This window comes from Cheilinus undulatus, linkage group 20, assembly GCF_018320785.1.
Source record: "Cheilinus undulatus linkage group 20, ASM1832078v1, whole genome shotgun sequence".
NCBI lineage: Eukaryota > Metazoa > Chordata > Actinopteri > Labriformes > Labridae > Cheilinus > Cheilinus undulatus.
In genome coordinates, this window is record NC_054884.1 from 31,916,242 (window position 1) to 31,933,938 (window position 17,697).

Sequence of the window (17,697 nt, forward strand, 5' to 3'; positions counted from 1 at the left end):
ATCATCAACTGGCTCCATTGATAGTGAACGATAATGACTGCCTGTTGAGCTTGGCTATATACTTCACTCTTTGGGGCTGCACATGCCTACCAGATCACGTTCCTCTGAGTGGTTAGTATCAATGAGACAGAAAGCCATCCTTTCATTGAATCAGCCTCAGAGAGACTGAAAGGTTCTGCCATTTCCAAACATCGTCTGGTGGCCTGTTGCCCATATGGATGTGAAATATATCCCATGCAATAGATACATGAAACTGTATCTGACATATCAGATTAAGTCACTGTTGGACCTTCCTGCATTTGGCTTTTACTTCTAGTATAGCTGTTATGTAATTTACCCTTTGTGCTTTTTGTGATATCCAAAGGCAAATAACAATGGGATTTCTGCTGTGTGTAGTATTAATGCCGTTTCTTTCACAACAAAACCAGTATGAAAACTTGAGCATGTGGGAACACCTAGGCTAGTTTGAGGCTTTGGGGTGCATAAAGGCAAGAATAACTCAATCTCCAACCACATTATTTTGGTGTTTTACTCCAACTTTAAGAAAAAAATAACAGTTTAATTCACACTAACATGTTTACATTCAATCTGAAAGTCATATTTAATCAAACTAGTGCAATATTTCAACCTCTATAACTTAATATAAATGTGCTGGCTCTTTAATGAGCTAATCAGGATTACAATTGGAATAAAGCAAGTCATCCAGCATCAGCAAGCCCTACAAAAGCATCATTACACTCTTATATACAAACATTTATTACAAAATTCTAAATTAGATGCTACATTTTGTGACAATCCTGCTGTACAGTCATTTTTGGCTTCTTCTTTGAGATAGTTTGAAATTTAGTAAAAATAACTGCAGCCTCGAGTAGATTAATGGCACCAGTGTTTATTGTTATGCTAACTCTTTCTCTGTTTAATATTAAACTTAATCACAGTAGTCTTGTATTTATTAGTAAAGTTATTTAACCAATTTAGAGTCATATGGTTGCTTATCAGTCAAATGTATTGGCATAATACTTATGTCTGAAGCAGTCACTTGTACGTCACCGTACTAAATGCTGAACACGGGTCAGTATAGTATGATGGCAAAGATCACAGTAGTGACTGCAGATCAAGGACACATAACAAAAATCTGGATCTTGTTATTGACAGAAAAGTGCACTTATGGTATGAATACACATAGACCTTCTTTAGCATAAGAAAATATAATACATTTAGGACTATGTGTCTGTGTATCCCTTTAATTTTCCCACAACCACCAAGAGTCTCTTAAACCAGGCTTGTGTAGCTCTACTAATGTCCTGCAGGGGAAGTAGTGATCCCTCCTACTGCAGCTTCTTCTTTGCCAGCTCAGCCAGCTCTTTGGCTTTCCTCTTCTTCAACTTCTTCTTCAGGAAAAGCAAGTCAATGTAGACAATGTGATCCAACACTGTAGAGGCACAGAGAAGTCCACCATGCAGAGCGCCTGCTATCCCACAGCTGAACACGTCTTGGCCTAGGAAAAATACACACATTCACCAACTGGATTGGACTAAACTGACTATTCAAATTATATGTATGTGCTACCCTCTTTATAGGCCCTTTATTTCCTTCTCTTTTGTTTCTGAAGTGTTTTATCCATACAAGTTATCTGATCCAAAAACAGCTTCTTGGTTTAAAAAAGTAACTATTATTTCCAGTCACTGACATCCCTCTAGCATCAAGTGAATCAGTCTTTGGGTCTGTTGAGACACTTCTATACCTGAGAAAATTTCTCTCAATTATGAAACATGAACTTCTTTCCGTGTTTGCAGAAACTAGATGAAGGTAATAAGTTTCATACCAGAGATAAAGAGGTTTTTGACCGGGGTGTCGCTTCTGTTCCTTGCCACAGCTTCAGCTTGGAAACGGTCGAGGTTGTGTTCAGCAGAGTACATGGCTCCTCGCTGGGCTCCAAGGTAGTGCATGTTGCTCAGTGGGGTTGCCACGTCCTGGAAAACCAGCTGAAAAGCAAATCAGATGTTTTGTTATGTATGCTGTAGTTTTGGTTTCAATGAATCATTCAGACCAGTGGTTCCCAACCCTATTTCCTTAGGACCCCCCCCCCCCCCCGAACATGTAAGATAAGCTGAGCACCCCCCTAAGGAAAAACATGATAAACTGCTGTCAATATGACCAAAATTTTTAATTGTTTCTATTGATAAAGTCCCAATGAAACAGTCTTAAACACACATTTTATTAACAAAAGACCATTGTATAGACTATCCATTAATTGTGTCATCATAATTTCCATTACTATGAACAAATCTAATCATGACAAACTCAGAGAGGGTAGAGCCTTGTGCCCCTCTAAGGTGGGCCTGGACCAAAGGCTGGGAACCAGTGATTTAGACCCTCAAGTGCCCTTAACAAACAACATGACTTCTGCTATAGCACCTCACAGGGATGCAAACATACATTGTTAATCATAATCAATCTTCTTTTATTACATTTTGAATGCCACTTTTCTTTTTTTTTTAATTTAAATCTGTTTTTAACCGATGTTGGATTTTTGTACCTTCATAACACTATAAAAATCTGAGTGCAGATGTATTAACTTATTTACAAAATGACTGTTCATAAGTGTGCCACATGTCATACACCACAAGACTGCTCTGGTTCTCAGGATTCTGACCAAAACCACCACAGCAGTCACAGTTAATGTATTTGTCAGGCTACAAACAATAACAAAAGTGACACACCTCACCATTAAAAGTTCTCCTGTACTCTCCTGATCATAATGTTCAATTAAAACAGTCCTGCTACATCAGAAAGAGTCCCCACAATCTAAATTCAGTCAAATTGTTGACCCCAAAACATGATTACATCCATAAAGATCCATGGACTGGTTTTGTATAATTTCAGTTTTCTAAAATGGCATTTTTGTTCTCAATACTCCAATGTATTTGCTGTAATAATGTATTTTGTCAAGGCAGTTATTAGTAATGCTATATAGAAAGATGTCAGCCAACCCCAATACTCCATTGAGTCTCCAGTTTGAAAATACCTGGTCTTTAAAAAAACGGTATAAAATCCTCATTTTTCGTTCAGTTGTTATCAGCTTTGATCTGATCTAGCTAAGCCTTCATGCTTTGAAACTTCAGATTGTCAACTTTCTAAAGACTGATTGTTTGTGCCTGTAGTCCAAGTGGGTCAAACACAGCATTCAGTTTTATTACGGTATTCCCGGATTGGCGTTTTGGCTAATTTTACCAAGAACTCTAAGAGGTCTAACTAAGAGTAATTGACTTTGTGTTTGAGTATTGACCTGCTTTTATTTTAAAAGGAAATTATTAAGATAGAAGAGAACAGTGTGCACTTAACCACAGGAAATGAAGTTTTGTAGCTTTAAGCTGTCAAGTTGCTTTTAGTTAAAAAGAAACTCTACATTCACAGACTACAGATATCTTAGCATAAGTCTTCTTATTCACAGAGAATGATCAGTCTCACCTTGTCTTTAATTTTAGGGAACAAAGTGCAGGCCCAGTCAAAGAGGTTATTAGCAAATCTCATTTTGTAGTTATAGTAGTCGTCGCCCCTTTTGCGCACTGTGGTGTTGCTCCATTCTTCAAACCATTCATAGTTCACCATCGTCAGTATTGTCATGCAGGATTTTCCTGTGACCAGCAAAAACATGAGTCATCATAATAAATCATTATGAACCCTCAAATATCATTTTTGTATTTTGTAATCAAATCCTATTGAAGTTTGTGAAGACACATTTTGCTTAGGAGCAGTACATTTTCAAGTGTGTCATTTTTTTTCTGCAAGGGTATCCTGTTTTTAAGAGTGTATAAAAGTTGGAAAAGGAGTGAGTGTTTGTACCAGGGTGTCTGAGTTTGGCTTCTGGGTCTTTAGACGATGGCATTGTGATGAACATCATGGGAATATTGTCTGGCGCTTCCTCTTTACTCAATGCAAAGAAGTCTTCCATCCTTAAAACAAGACAAAGACGAATGAAAATAAGGTTTAGATCATCTCTTCAGTCAGAGCAGTCATGGCCAATTTCATCAGCAGTGAGGCAGCACATAAAAGAATCCATATAATTGAAGTCCTGGAGCTAAAACATAGCTGATCCTGTACTCCATCTAGAGGACAAGAAGACAGTTTCAATGGCAAAGTATGTTTATGTCTGCCAATGCAAATGCTAATCAGTCTTTAGCTAGATGAGATAGATTGTAGCAGAAATGTTAATCTAAAATATTTCTTTCACAATAATAATGATAAATGTGTGTAAGTGCTAACCCTAACCTGGGAATTAAGTTTTACCCTTGTGAAGTCATTAAAAGCTTACTTTTGATACAATAGCGCCCTCTTTTGGCAAGTTATACTACTTATGCTTGCATGAATCATTGTCATCAGGGCTTTGTATACTCACGACTTGTCCATGTCATTGTTTTTGAACAGCCAGAAGTTGGTGGACTCGAGACCCAACTCTTCATCAGATCCATCAAAGCCAGAGAAAACCAAGAATGATCCTCTGCCATGCTTCATCATGTTCAGTCGGTCTTGGATATCTTAAACATGGAAAAGTTCGAATTTTTCTAAAGTTTCCTCATGTTTCTTCATTGTAGTGTTTGTTACAATGTGGAATTCATTCATTAAAGTTAACATTTCTTTTTCACCTTGCTTTACTCGAATTTCAGGAGGAAGAAGTTTCTGGAAGGTGGTGAAGACGCCACAGTTTGACACAACCACAGGTGCATGAACTTCCACTTCCTCTTGACCTTTCTTCACTTTCACACCTGGTGCACGTCAAAGAAAAGGTAACCTGTGATGCTGTCTGCACAGTATGTATTTTAACTGTTAAAAAATGATGGGATAGTTTCTCACCATAAGCTGCTCCTTTCTCATTAACCAGGATCTGTGAGACTGGAGCTCTGACCAGGCAGTTTCCTCCATACTTCTGAATAGTGCGGATAATGTGGAAGGGGATCTCACTTGCTCCACCTCTGGGGTAGTAGGCACCTCGTTTGTAGTGATGAATCAGGAGGGCATTGATCATAATACTGGAGTCCTTTGGAGGCACCCCTGAGGATACACAGGACAAAGGATCATGTGTTTTTATCAAACACATGGCTTGCTCAGGAAATGGTACCATATCTACACACATATTTATATATTGTCTGACTTATCACCCAAATGTTAGGGCTCAAAATTGTGAAATAACTTCAATTTGATATCAACAAAAACTAATTTTAAAGAAAATAATCTTTATGAACCAAGGCTTATGAATAGCTAAGAATGTAAAGTGTATGGCACAGATGGTTGAGTGGTTAGGTCATGCCCCATGTTCGTATGCAGCCCAGATTCAAATCCAGCCTGTAGCAGCTTTCTTAAATGTCTCTCCCCCAATCTTTCATTCCTATTTCTAACCCTATCAGATGTTGTCCTCTTTAAAATAAAGGCGTACAAAGACTGCAGCCCAATATATAAGGAAAAAAAACATTTCTGGGGTTTTGCATCCTTTCTTTGGACAGACACTCTTCCCTTGAGAAAAATAAGCTTCCGACTAATAGTTTGATTGTTTAATATGCTTGAACCTTTACAATGGACCTGCATGGTTTTTACAGCTGCCTATTTTTATGGGAATGGAACAGAACAATAACTGCAGAACAAACAATGCCATAAGGACTTGCCACTTTCTCCAAAAGGTGGCTTGTTAGGTTTGCAACCCCCTGCACTGGCATGCACTCACATTGAAGCAAGCCCAATGAGCCTTAGCACAGAGACATCATCACCATTTACCATAAAAGTACAAGTACACAGTAATCTGAATAAATGTAATTAGTTACTTTCCACCCCTGATTATAAACTTAGCACAAAAAGTAAGGACATTTGTGTTTGGTAGATTATTTCTTGGTTATAATAATGCTTCTTGTCAATGAATCTTGTATCACTGGAAAGCCTGTTTATTTCCCTTTTAAATGGTCCACATTTGTAAGGAACATGCATTTGTGGGCTGAGAGCTGAGTATGTTGGTTGTGCCCATGAAAAATGTGCAAAATCTTCTCTGCTAATGCCAGATTATTTTGCTGTTGTTATTGACTCTCGTTTTGAGCTTCTGGTACCCCCAGGTGCTGACAGTCAGGTGTACGATATAAGGTTTATTTCGAAGAAGCATTGTTACAACAAAGAAATAATCTACCAAACACAAATTTCTTTATGTTTGTGCAAGGTTTAGACCACATCCATGTTGTTCACCTGTACATATGTAAAAGCATGAGCAATTGTACCAAAGCACACTTCTTCCATCTTCAGCTTGGCCAAGGAAACATCCCATGCCTGTGGGCAGCATGGAGCACTCACACTGGTCAAGCAGACTAGACTTTGGAGGTCAAGGGTGCTAAGGTATGGCACATATTCATGAGTGTGAATATGACTTTAGTCACTGGCCAGCTACCACTACTTATATCAAGCATACTGGACTTGATCAGGCCAGACTTGAGGCAAAAATGTCCCCCAAAACAAGCTAGTGTTTAAGATTATTGTAGTTAAGACCAGGGAGTGAGTTACTAAGGAAGTGTGGCAACCTGTGTGACTTACACTACTCAAATTATTTGCAACAAAATATTCGTGTGTGAATTTCTCACAACCCCTTTGTGTTACTCTAAGGCCTGGTTGCATTTTTACTCTTTGACATTTTTAAGGACTTACCATAGAAAAGATAAGCAAAGATGACTTGAAGATCCTTGTTTTTGGTCAGGGTGTTCACATATTCTGTTGCACATGTTCCACTGAGGCGGAAAACTGGAGAGACAAGGTCTGCAATGCCTGACTTCAGTAGGAATAAGGCAACCCACTTAGGGATCAGCTTCAGAGTTGCCAGGTAGTGGGTCTTCTTAGCAGAGATCTGTGATGTTTAAGGCAGGCAGAATCAGACTTTTGTTGGTTTGTTTTAGATGGATAAAGGTGGAAAATGTGTCCACTATCTGATAGTACCTTCATGATTTTGAAGAACTTCTCGATGGCTTCGGTGTCATCCGGGAATTGCTTTAGTAGATGGGCTTTCATTTCAGTTTTACCAGAGAAGATGGTGTACTCTCTTTTCTCCTCGTCCAGGCCAATCTTGATGGTGTCGAAGTGTTGATTCAGCTCCTGGAACTCGAGCTGACCCTCAGTGATCTGGTCAAAGGCGATGCGCAACAGACTGTTTTCATGGAGCTGACCTATGTAGTGAAGCCCTGGAGAAGACAGAAACCCGACGTGGTTTTATGCATTGTTTTCTCTTGAGTGATTGTTGAGATCAGTCCTTACTGATGTCCATACTTGACATGAAAACTTTCTTTCCTTTCTAGCACTCTCATAAATACCCGCTACTCTTGACACAATCTTTTGTTGTCATTTTGATTGAGAGCCCCCTTGTGGTAGAATTTATGCATTTTGCATTCAAGACAATAACCGGATAAAATTTATGTTGCTTTGAACCCAGTTATAGATCCACTATGGAGCTTATAAACACCACTTACGGTACCATCTTTGGTTTGTCCACTCTTGCTAACAGATAAGACGCCATTTTCTTTCCATTCTGAGCAAGAATCAGATAACACCTCACAAAAGATTAGCAGCATGATGCTTTGTGTATTGCTGGCTGTTCATGTATTGCTACATGTTCTTCTGATTATTAAACATTATCAATTTGAACCTTGAACATACCCACCCATGTGCTGTTTTGCTGCTATAGGCAGATGTTTCAGACACCTGAATCTATATCATGGAGTACCCTGACTACACAGCATCCCTGGCAAGAACACAGTTCTCCTGGGAGCTAAGGCAATGCTGTAGTTCGGATCTTTGGATTGTCTTTTGTCTCTTTTAAATAATGGAAAACAAATGTGTCAATCAGAGAGTGCAAATCTCCTCACCAACATCAAACTCAAAGCCTTTCTCTATGTAGGTGTGGCAGCAGCCTCCTGCCTGGTCGTGCTGTTCCAGAACCAGGACTTTCTTTCCTGTTTTGGCTAGGGTGGCTGCAGCTGTCAGCCCACCAATACCACTCCCAATCACAATGGCATCCAGGTTCTTGGGCACTTTGTCAAGGCTGAAACCTGGAAAGAAACATGTGTCTCAGATTAACATGTTAAAAGTTATTAATCAGTTCTGTTCAAAGAGAAGATAAAAGTTGGACGAAAATGAGGCATCAAGCTGGTTGCATAAGTGGGTTACATAATTGTTAGAAAGCGGTACTGCACACCTTTCCTGTTATAAATTACTGACTGCTGAACTAATTCCTTTACCTGTAATCTTCTTTAGGCAATAAGTATTATATTGGTCATTTAACATAATTCTATGTTATAATCTAATTTAGATAACACTCACAGATGAAATATAATTACTGATATAAACTCAGTTATGACACAGTAGACAGGTCATTCAGATAACAGTTTAAGGACCCCAGCAGATTTAAGCAATGCAGTGATTTATGTTTGTCATACAGGTTTAAAGCTTTAGATACTGTGCTTCCTTCTACCACTAGGCCTGGGCTTTGTCCCATTTGTAAATTTTAGCCGTAGTCTTGTCTGTTCACCCTTGTCACTTGAAACAAAGTTACTAGGAGGCTAGGGGTGAAATCTTCCCATGTATGAAATGGATTGACGCTTCATATTCCTGATATGTCACCAGTAGCTGTTGGAAGCAACATTTAAACTGACTCAACAACATTGCAAGACATTTATAGCACACATATTTTTAAAAAATAATTTGAATGAGTAATGGTCCTTTCATCGGTCCATTGTCTATACCACTTATCCTGTTGGGGGCTGGGCTGGTGCCTATCTCAGCTGTCATTGGGCGAGAACGGGGCTGACATATAGAGACAGACAATCAGGCATGCTCACACCCACACCTACGGCCAATTTAGAGTCTCCAGTTAACCTAACGAGCATGTCTTTGGTGGTGGGAGGAAGCCGGAGTGCCCAGAGAAGAATAAAAATAATTATGAGTATAATTTTTCACGAATGATAATGAATAGACTACTTACATTTTTATACTTTTTTGTAACTTACTTGTCATTGATCTTTAAGGCATTCTGGGAGATTTCCCATATCAGTTTTGTGTGTGCCTCTGGAAAATTGCTTAATGGCTGTGCACTTGATCATGTACTCCCATTTCTGCAAGAATTAAGATATACTACCACCAGATTTGAACCAGTGTTAATTTTGACAGCACTTTTCAATTTAGTTTTAGTTATAGTCTTTTGCCAAAAATATCTTTTAGTTTTAGTCATAATTTAGTCATCCAAATTGTTTAAGTTTTAGTCTAGTTTTAGTTGACGAAACTTACCAACATTTTAGTCGACAAAATTTACAGTAAATTTAGTCGACTGATTGGATCTCTCCCCAACTTACCCCGCCACCACGCAGCAAAAGCAGTTGTGATTGGATCTCCCCTGTATCTCATCCCACCTTTCCACACAGCCAAAGTAGCTGTGATTTGATATATGCCTAACTTGCCCCTGCTTTCTACATGACAAAATTAGGTCTGATTGGATAAAGTCTCTGTCAAACATTTTCGTCTAGTTTTTATTTGTTGAATAAAAGGTCGGTTAATTTAGTTTTAGTTTTTGTCCATGTGCACTTGTTTTTATTTGTTACTGTCTCATTTTCGTCAGGGGAGAAAAGGCTATTAACGAAAACTATAACGAAAATAATTAGTCAACAAAATTAACACTGATTTGAACACCCAAAATGTAGGGGTAGTGGTAATGGGAGTGTGAAGGCTGAGACTTACTCTGATGAAGTTTTTTCTTAATAACTCAAGACTTTTATATGTTTTTAAAGTGGGGATTAAGTGTCAAAGAAAGAGTTCCTGTGTTTTTTTTTACCTAGTTTGCATGATATAGGGTTGTAAGTCCTCAAATAGATAAACAAATTTCTATGGTATTGTCATATAAATCTGTCAAAGAATAATCAAAAACACCCGGAAATGCTGGAGGTGGGGTCGTTGTTATCAAGAAGTAACCTATGGTGTTGAAAGTGAAGCCAACTGCAAGAAACTGCAGTTCCTCAAGTTTCTACTTGAGGCTGGCTACAAAAACACCAGACGTTATACACACACACACACACGCAATATTAAAATTCAAATATTTACAGTCAAAACAAGTGTATATACAGCATAGTTCCAAAAATGGTTGGTATAGTTTCTGTAGCTATGGGCACTCACTGTACAGTGGGTCAAGTGTTTTAAATGCACCTATTTTTGTTTTAAATTATGCTAAATTAGTGAAACATCTGAATAAACCAGAAGCCAAAGCCCAGCCAAAAAAATGTTTTTCATTTTGCAAGAAACAGTTTTATGATTGAAGCTTGTGGTGAGGCACCCAGCAGAGACTTTAGAATTTAATGGGGAGTGCAAATGTTGAATTTTATTCATGCCATCCATGCAAAAGTGAAAAAAGATGGGTATTTTGCAGACCCTAAGAGGGAAATCACTGTTTACTGAAATTATAACCTACCAAACCTACCACCAAATCCAGCTCACTAACACTAACTCATTTCATCATTATCATTTAATCTGTGCTTTCCCTCTTTAAAAAAATTAAATGGTTGCGCTTTTGAGGTCTCTTATCCCAAAGAGATTGTAAATCCATTGTTAATGTTTACTGCTCTGCTTGAGTCAAGCTGTTTCCAAAGAAAGTCTATGTAATTCTTATTCCTTGAAAAATATTCTCTTATTTTCTACTTTTGGGGAAATTGGTGATTTGTCAGCAGAAATAAAAAAAAATATTTATCAGTGATCAGGAACATTGTGATACACTGCACATAGAACAAAGACGGTAGAATTTTACCTTGTTTGATGACTTTGTCACGTTTCTTCTGATCAAACTCTCGAGGGCCTGGAGGTCTCACCGACTCCAAGGAGAAAGGGCTTTTTTTCCCAAATAGGTACCAGTATGTGCCACCGGCCCATATGGCCAGCCAGACTAAGAAAGCCACGAGCCACATCATGGTGACTTTCACTTACTGTCCCTGCTCTGTTTCAGTCTCCTGCAGCAGTGTTCAGTTCTGTATGTTTGCTGCTTCCCCCCTCCAGACTGCTTTTATTAAGCTGGGTGTCAAAGGTCTGGGGAAGCGGTGGAGGAGTGTGACATGTAATGCTTTTCTTGTTATGAGAGCAATAAAGATAAAGTGGTGAAAGATCCATTTTTGTGGTGATGTAGCAGAGATTACAGTTATGGTGTGCCACTTTGTTTGCTGAGCATGCATTTTCTGCTCAGACAAAAATATCAAAACAATTTTTATCTATTTTAAATCCAGTTGTTCTGTATTTCACTGGTCTCCAGAGGTTTCAGGATGAGTTTTGAGGAGTGTGCGGCTGGGGCTCATCCAGTATAATGATGTGGTAGACCAACTTCATACCTGGCATTAAAAGGCCTTCTCTGTGATTGGATTTCAACCTGGTCACACTCTTTCCTGTTTATGCCCTCTTCTTCTCCTACTGCTACTTCTGTGCATCCATTTATGTTCATGACTTAAAACGATCATCGCATCACTAAAATGTATTTATTTAAATTTAGAGAAGTCACAACAACCGCTTATAATCATGCTAGCATGGCTCATGGAAAGTCAGCAAAACTCACAGTTTCAGGCTTCAACATCTTTCTTCCTTTATCTAATGTCATATTTAGATATCATTCGCTTGAAAGATGTCTAATTCAGTAGGTGTTAATTTGAACATCAGTAGTTAAAAGTAGGGTTGATGAAGAATTTAAATTGCTAATTGTGATTAATCTCAGAATTTCTTTAGTAAACGGTGATTGATCTCCTTTTTGTTGTATACTATTTTGCATGTAAAACTGTTATTGTTTCACACTAAGTAATTGACTTCCTGTTTGGATCCAGACCTGCTTTTATTGTGAAAGAAAACAAGGAACTTCAGTTTGATCAAAGATCATACCATGAGCTGAACATGGAAAAAGGAACTTACTATGGATTGAAAAGGAGATAAGGGGGCAGTAAAAAGGTTAACGTTTGATAATCTTGAGGTGCAGATGACTTGGCATGTTCATTGAATTGTCGTGAGTTGTTAAAGTAAAGTTAGACGTTAAGGAATACAGGTGCCCTTTTTTTACATCACTGTGGGTGCAGGAAGATTTGCAGTGGCTTATTTGTCCCATAGGACAATTCACTATGCGATTGATCCATCCATCCATTTCCTCCAATTATTTGTGGCTGGGTCAAGGTGGCAACTGGTTAAGCAATTCTGAGGAGTTCTCAGGCCAGATGAGCTACACTGTATAATCCCTCCAACGAGTCCAGGGCCTCCCCAGGGATCTCCTCCATGTGCCTGGAAGACCTCCATAGGGAGGCAACCAGGAGGTATCCTGATCAGATGCCCCAACCACATCAAAGGAGCAGCAACTAGGATCCCTCTGGCTGTCCCAGCTCTTACCTCTAAGGCTGAGCCTAGCCACCCATTTTTCCCACCATTACCCAGAGCTCATTACCTTAAGTGAGGGTTGTAACTAAGATCAACTGGTAAATTGAGAGCTTTGCCTTCCTGCTCAGGTCCCTCTTCACCACAACAGCCCGGTACAACATCTGCAATACTACTGATGCTGCACCAATTCATCTGTTGATCTCGCAGTCCATTCTGTCCTCACTCATGAACAAGATGCTGAGATACTTGAACTCCTTCACTTGGGGCAAGACACCCTCTCCACCTGGAGGGAACAATCCACCATATTCAGAGAATCATGCTTCTGCTGTTAAACAGAGGATCGCAATTAATGCAGTTTTTTTTTCTTTATTCAGGAACTAATTGTAGACCTTAATCATGTTGTGATCAAAATTGAATGTGAATTAATGCTGACAACCGTAGTTAAAAGTTAAAAAAAAGTTTGATTTGTTCAGATTTTTAGAAGTTTGAACATTAATAACCCTTCAGGTTATGGCCTCAAAGTTATGTCACATTTTATTGTCCTCCTGTATGTAATTTTGTTATCCAGTTCTTTTAGAGAGTGAGGATCTTATTTCATATCTATGGTTGGTGTTATCTGATAAGACAATTAAGATAAAGAATACAGTCAGGACCAGTCATTCTTTTTTCTGTACCAGCGGTGATAATTTTTATGATTTTATGACTGTGTAGTCAAGTGAATACACTTCAGTTCAGTTTAGGTATCCGTTTTGATAAAGACAGACTTAGTGTCCTTATGAAAGTTAGGACATTTTGAGATATTTTTCTGTCAAATGAAAAGTCTGATACCATTAAACTCATTGTCATGATAAGTATCTCCTGAAAGAGGACAATTATTGTTTATGTAAATTACAAAACCTGTACAACCTACGTGTTAAAGTGTTCTTACTGTACGTTCCTTTCAGGCAGTCTTTGCATGGACTTTGTGCTCTTCCTCTTCAACACTGAATCAGTTGACTTTGAGCCAGGTATTAGTCTGATGCAGCGATAACATGGGACACAACAAAGTACCAGCTGTTATGTTATGAATATGAAGGTCAGATGAGTTTATCAGTTTGAAGTTTCCTTGCCATTTTTAAAGAACTAACTATAATAAGTGATTAAAACGGTATCAAAATTGTAAGCACCAACCTGTCTGAAGTTGTTATATGGATGGCTGGTTTCCCAGCAGACATTTTAATACAGGGTAAAAGTCATAGGTATGACTACAAATTAGAGCTTTATGCAGTAATGCATCAATCCTTTACACAGAGCCCTGACCTCAATCCCAACAAGCACCTTTGGGATGAACTGGAACAGACATTGCAAGCCACTCCTTCTCATCCAACATCAGGGCCTGAACTCATAAATGCTCTATAGAATGAATGGTTAGAATTTCCACAAAAACACTTCAAAAAATTTTGTGTCTTCCAAGAATAGTGGAAGCTGCTACTGTTGCAAAAAGGGGACCAACTCCATGTAAAAGTATATGTATTTGAATACAATGTCATTACAGTCCCTGCTGGTGTTATGGCCATTGGTCTAAACTTTTGACTATGTAGATAATATTTAATTCCTGAATAATTTGCACAATATTTTCACAAAAGTTTCTACCATAATAGCAGTTTAAATACTTGTTCTTCATTTCATACAATGCCTTTTTGTAAACAGTCTTTATGATTTATGTTCTTACAAAAAATCAACAGTAAAACTCACAGTAAAAAAATAAAAATGTATTTATTGTACATCCAGTATTTTAAATCAGCCTTTTTATATTTTTATTGTAAGATTAGCATAGATAAAATAACATGGATTTCATACAATTTAAAAATTGTTTTAAAAGAAGTATTTTCACAACCCACGCTAGTTGGTTGTTTTTATTTTTATTTCATTTTTCCCTACTCTTCTTCAAGTTTTTGCATCATTTAGCTACAATACTCAACACTGTCTATCTCCTGTGGTGTTGCAGCGTAGGTCCACATCAGTAAGCTTCCAAAAAAAAGTGCAGAAAAAGTGACAAAATAAATGCAGAGTACAGAGCACTATTTGTAGCTGTGTGCATATTGAGCATAGAGCATAAATGAGTCTTTAAACTACTTTCAGCATATTAAATATAGCAAAGAGACTTCCTGCTTAAAAATCAGCAAAGATTAGAGGACAGCTTTGTCCAGAAAGGCTGCTTAAACTCACACAAACCCAGAGTTCCTTACAGAAAGTAAAGATCTTGATAAACCACAAGGATATAGAAGACCAGTATAATAATACGTGACCAGAAGTAGGTCAGAAAAATGTTGGAATAGGCGGGGCTGTAGAAAGAGTGTGGTAGTGTCTGCCTAAAGAGAGCTGGAATAGTAACTGCTTTAATGCAACGTGAATTTTATTTATTTTTTCTGAAATGTTAACATTATACTAATTTCTGCAAATATTGAATGTAAGGTGTACAAGTGTTGTAGCCTGGATTGAAAATGACACTAATTGGATGGAGAGCTTGAAATGGAAGCTGCCCTGGAGCTTCTGGAATAAGCTTAAAGACTTTGATACAGGAAGCAGCTCGGTGTCAACAGGCCTGTGTGACCGACTTAAAATCCTATTAAGAATTAGACTAAGCAGAAGCTGCACGACTCCTTTGACTTTGTCCTGCTTTGTGAGTGTCATGATTTTTATCAGTTGTTGAATCTTCAATCATATTTTATGATGAATGATACATCACCTTGACATAAAAGTGCAGTGAAAGTGTCGTAAGATGAGATAAGCTTGAGGATATCAAAGATGACAGCAGCCAGGTCAGGTCAAAGCTTTATAGAGCTATTTGGATTTAATTACAAATTGATAAAGAAACATTTTCATATCAACAGGTACATACAGTATCCAGTAATGGAAAAGGGTATCTCTCCAGGTAGCAACATCATTACAGATCTTATTTTCCTACGACTGTACATTTTCTGCACTTCCACACGTCTACAGGAACCTTACAGCAGTGTAACCGTCTCCCATAAAAAACAGCGTGACTTTTCCCTGGATTTCTGTGTGTTATGTTATTATGCAGCCTCCCTTGTCTCCCTTGTAGGGGTTCTTGTCATCTGGGACGCCCTTAATCAGTGGATCATTTGGCAGCAGATTCTCCACAAAAGCAATCGTTTCTGCGCAGTTTGCACCCACCTGTTGGTCAGCAAAGGGGAAACAGATAAGAAAAGTGCACATTTTGACATGCATCCTGTATCTTTTTCTGTCATTACTCTCCTGCAATTCTTTTAGACATTACTATAAGTTCTGTACAGAAAGAAAGTGAAAATGGTTTGTGAGAAACAATGGTTTTTCAGTTCAAAAAGTGGGCAGTTTACTTACTGGTGTCCTGGGTGTGCTAACTTCCTTCTTCAACTGTTCCAACTCCATTTTCAGGATTTCTTTATCTGACATATCCCGAGCCATCCTTGCTGCAAGCAAAAATCAATATCAAAATGTTAAAATGTCACAACAGATACCTTCAATTGCGCTCATGTTTCTTTTTCTTGTCTAAGTGCAAACACATGGACTTTTCTAAAAAATCTTTAGATTTAAAAAATATATACAATACAGATGTAAATTTAACAAAGAAAAAACGTCTTACCAGTTGAATGGCGGGAACCCCAACAATCAAAAAAAAGGTATTGGCTCCTAAGAGCTCATCGACTGTATTCCTTCCGCTTGTTTGGTCGCTTCTTCACTCTGACTGATCCGATCTGTCCCACTGCTCTTCATCCAAGCTGATCCCTCGCTGGTCGGCACAGGATTGGCCCTGATGTCACCAATCCCCCGTGATGGGATTAAACCGTCAGGAGCCGTAACCCCTGAACAGGAAGGAGGAAGGTAAGACAACACAAGATCAATACAGATCTGCAGACAACATGGTGGAGAAAGTGAGACACTGGAATAGAAATGATAGTGAACATCATATGGTCTATTATGAGCACAAAACTTTAACTCAGTTTACAGCAATGCATACAACAGAAGGTGTGATGAGATTTGGCATATGAGAAAAATGTTTACAAATGTTTTATACATTTGGTTATTGATCTTTAGACATCTTGAGCAGTAATATTCACCCTGTGCAACACAAAGGAGGCCAAGTCCTCCCTGCTGATTTGATTATATACAGTAATCTTGCTGTTCATTGAATCAGTTGCTTTACATCCTACATTTTCTTGTGGTTTGAGGACACAAAGGCCAATACTGCTAAGGCAATCACATTTTGGTTACTTCTGTTTTTCTTTTTTGATACCAGATGTTTCAACAGCGATACCATCCCTGTAATTTAATGATGCAAGTACAGACATTTGTGGTCATATTGAAGTGCAATGTGACAAAACATCTATAGTGCTTAACAAATTTATTAGACCAGCTGTCTCAAAGACCATCCAGCATCATGGAGTGCTTTAATGCGGACTCTTTCATTTTCAGTGAGCTCTCTACATTTTACCATTTTGAACAGGAATGAGGAATTTCAATCTGAATTCACCTTTTTATACCCAAATTTGAGCTGGCTCACTGGGCTTCTCTGAGAAGTTAGAAATTAGTCAAGCATAACATTCAACCACTAAAACTCATTTTTTTGTTCAGGAATGCAAGTAAATAACTATAATTTGACATATTAATCAAGAAATAATAATGTGCTTTACTATTTTTCTTTTTTTTTTTGTAAATCAGTAAATTTGAAAATTCATGGATAACAATAATAATTATATTTTAGCATTAAACATATCATTTAGGTTAAAGGGCGTTTACATATATGTGTATTAATCATTGCAGAAACATACATTTTTTTTACCAGTGCTGTTAATTTAGGGCAGCTGTGGCATAAACATTACTTTGGGTGGTGGTCTAATAAATTTGTTAAGCACTGTAAATTACAATGGCACTCCCTGGGTTAAACTATAAATGGAAACACCACTAAAAATGTATGCTCAAGAGTAAAATGATAAGTTAAACAGTGTAAAAACTGACCAATCAAGCTGCATAATGCAATAGGTGTGCAAAAAAGGCACAAAACAGTGTCACTGCCTGCCCACAGGAAAGGCTGGACCCCTAAAAGCCCAGTAAATAGGGCCCTCTATGAATCACTCACTCGTATCAATGAATGCATGTTAAAAATTAGTAGTGTTAGCTCTAGCCTTCCTTACCATTTGAGACTAAGGCCTGAGTCAAACCACTTCTGGTGCTTTAAGTAAACAAGTTTGTAAACAATTTGTTGGGGTCAAACAATAGCCAATGATATTCTTCTTTTCCTTTGGCATCCCAACCTTT

General features: G+C 38.1%; 2 protein-coding genes and 1 long non-coding RNA gene across 4 annotated transcripts in view; 1 reads left to right on the forward strand and 2 right to left on the reverse strand.

Moving 5' to 3' along the window:
* The window catches only part of LOC121528914, a 35,870-nt gene extending 30,401 nt beyond the window's left edge, over positions 1–5,469 (forward strand). For both annotated transcript variants that reach the window (XR_005993512.1, XR_005993511.1), the window contains 3 exons: positions 4,429–4,553; positions 4,668–4,787; positions 4,883–5,469. This is a non-coding gene — a long non-coding RNA (uncharacterized LOC121528914). The remainder of the gene's footprint in view (positions 1–4,428; positions 4,554–4,667; positions 4,788–4,882) is intronic.
* si:ch1073-13h15.3 (inactive all-trans-retinol 13,14-reductase) lies at positions 527–11,080 on the reverse strand. Its single transcript, XM_041816566.1, has 11 exons — positions 10,808–11,080; positions 7,887–8,069; positions 6,964–7,205; positions 6,679–6,874; positions 4,855–5,052; positions 4,647–4,766; positions 4,400–4,538; positions 3,847–3,956; positions 3,472–3,638; positions 1,826–1,985; positions 527–1,498 (listed from the first exon to the last, which is right to left on the reverse strand). The coding sequence occupies exons 1-11, from the start codon at positions 10,965–10,967 to the stop codon at positions 1,329–1,331; spliced, it is 1,845 nt and encodes a 614-aa protein (XP_041672500.1). The 5' UTR covers positions 10,968–11,080; the 3' UTR covers positions 527–1,328.
* A 4,367-nt stretch (positions 11,081–15,447) lies between these two features.
* On the reverse strand, positions 15,448–15,846 carry gngt2b (guanine nucleotide binding protein (G protein), gamma transducing activity polypeptide 2b). Its single transcript, XM_041816530.1, has 2 exons — positions 15,763–15,846; positions 15,448–15,576 (listed from the first exon to the last, which is right to left on the reverse strand). Exons 1-2 carry the CDS (start codon positions 15,844–15,846, stop codon positions 15,448–15,450), a joined length of 213 nt encoding a protein of 70 aa, XP_041672464.1.
* Positions 15,847–17,697: the final 1,851 nt, after the last annotated feature.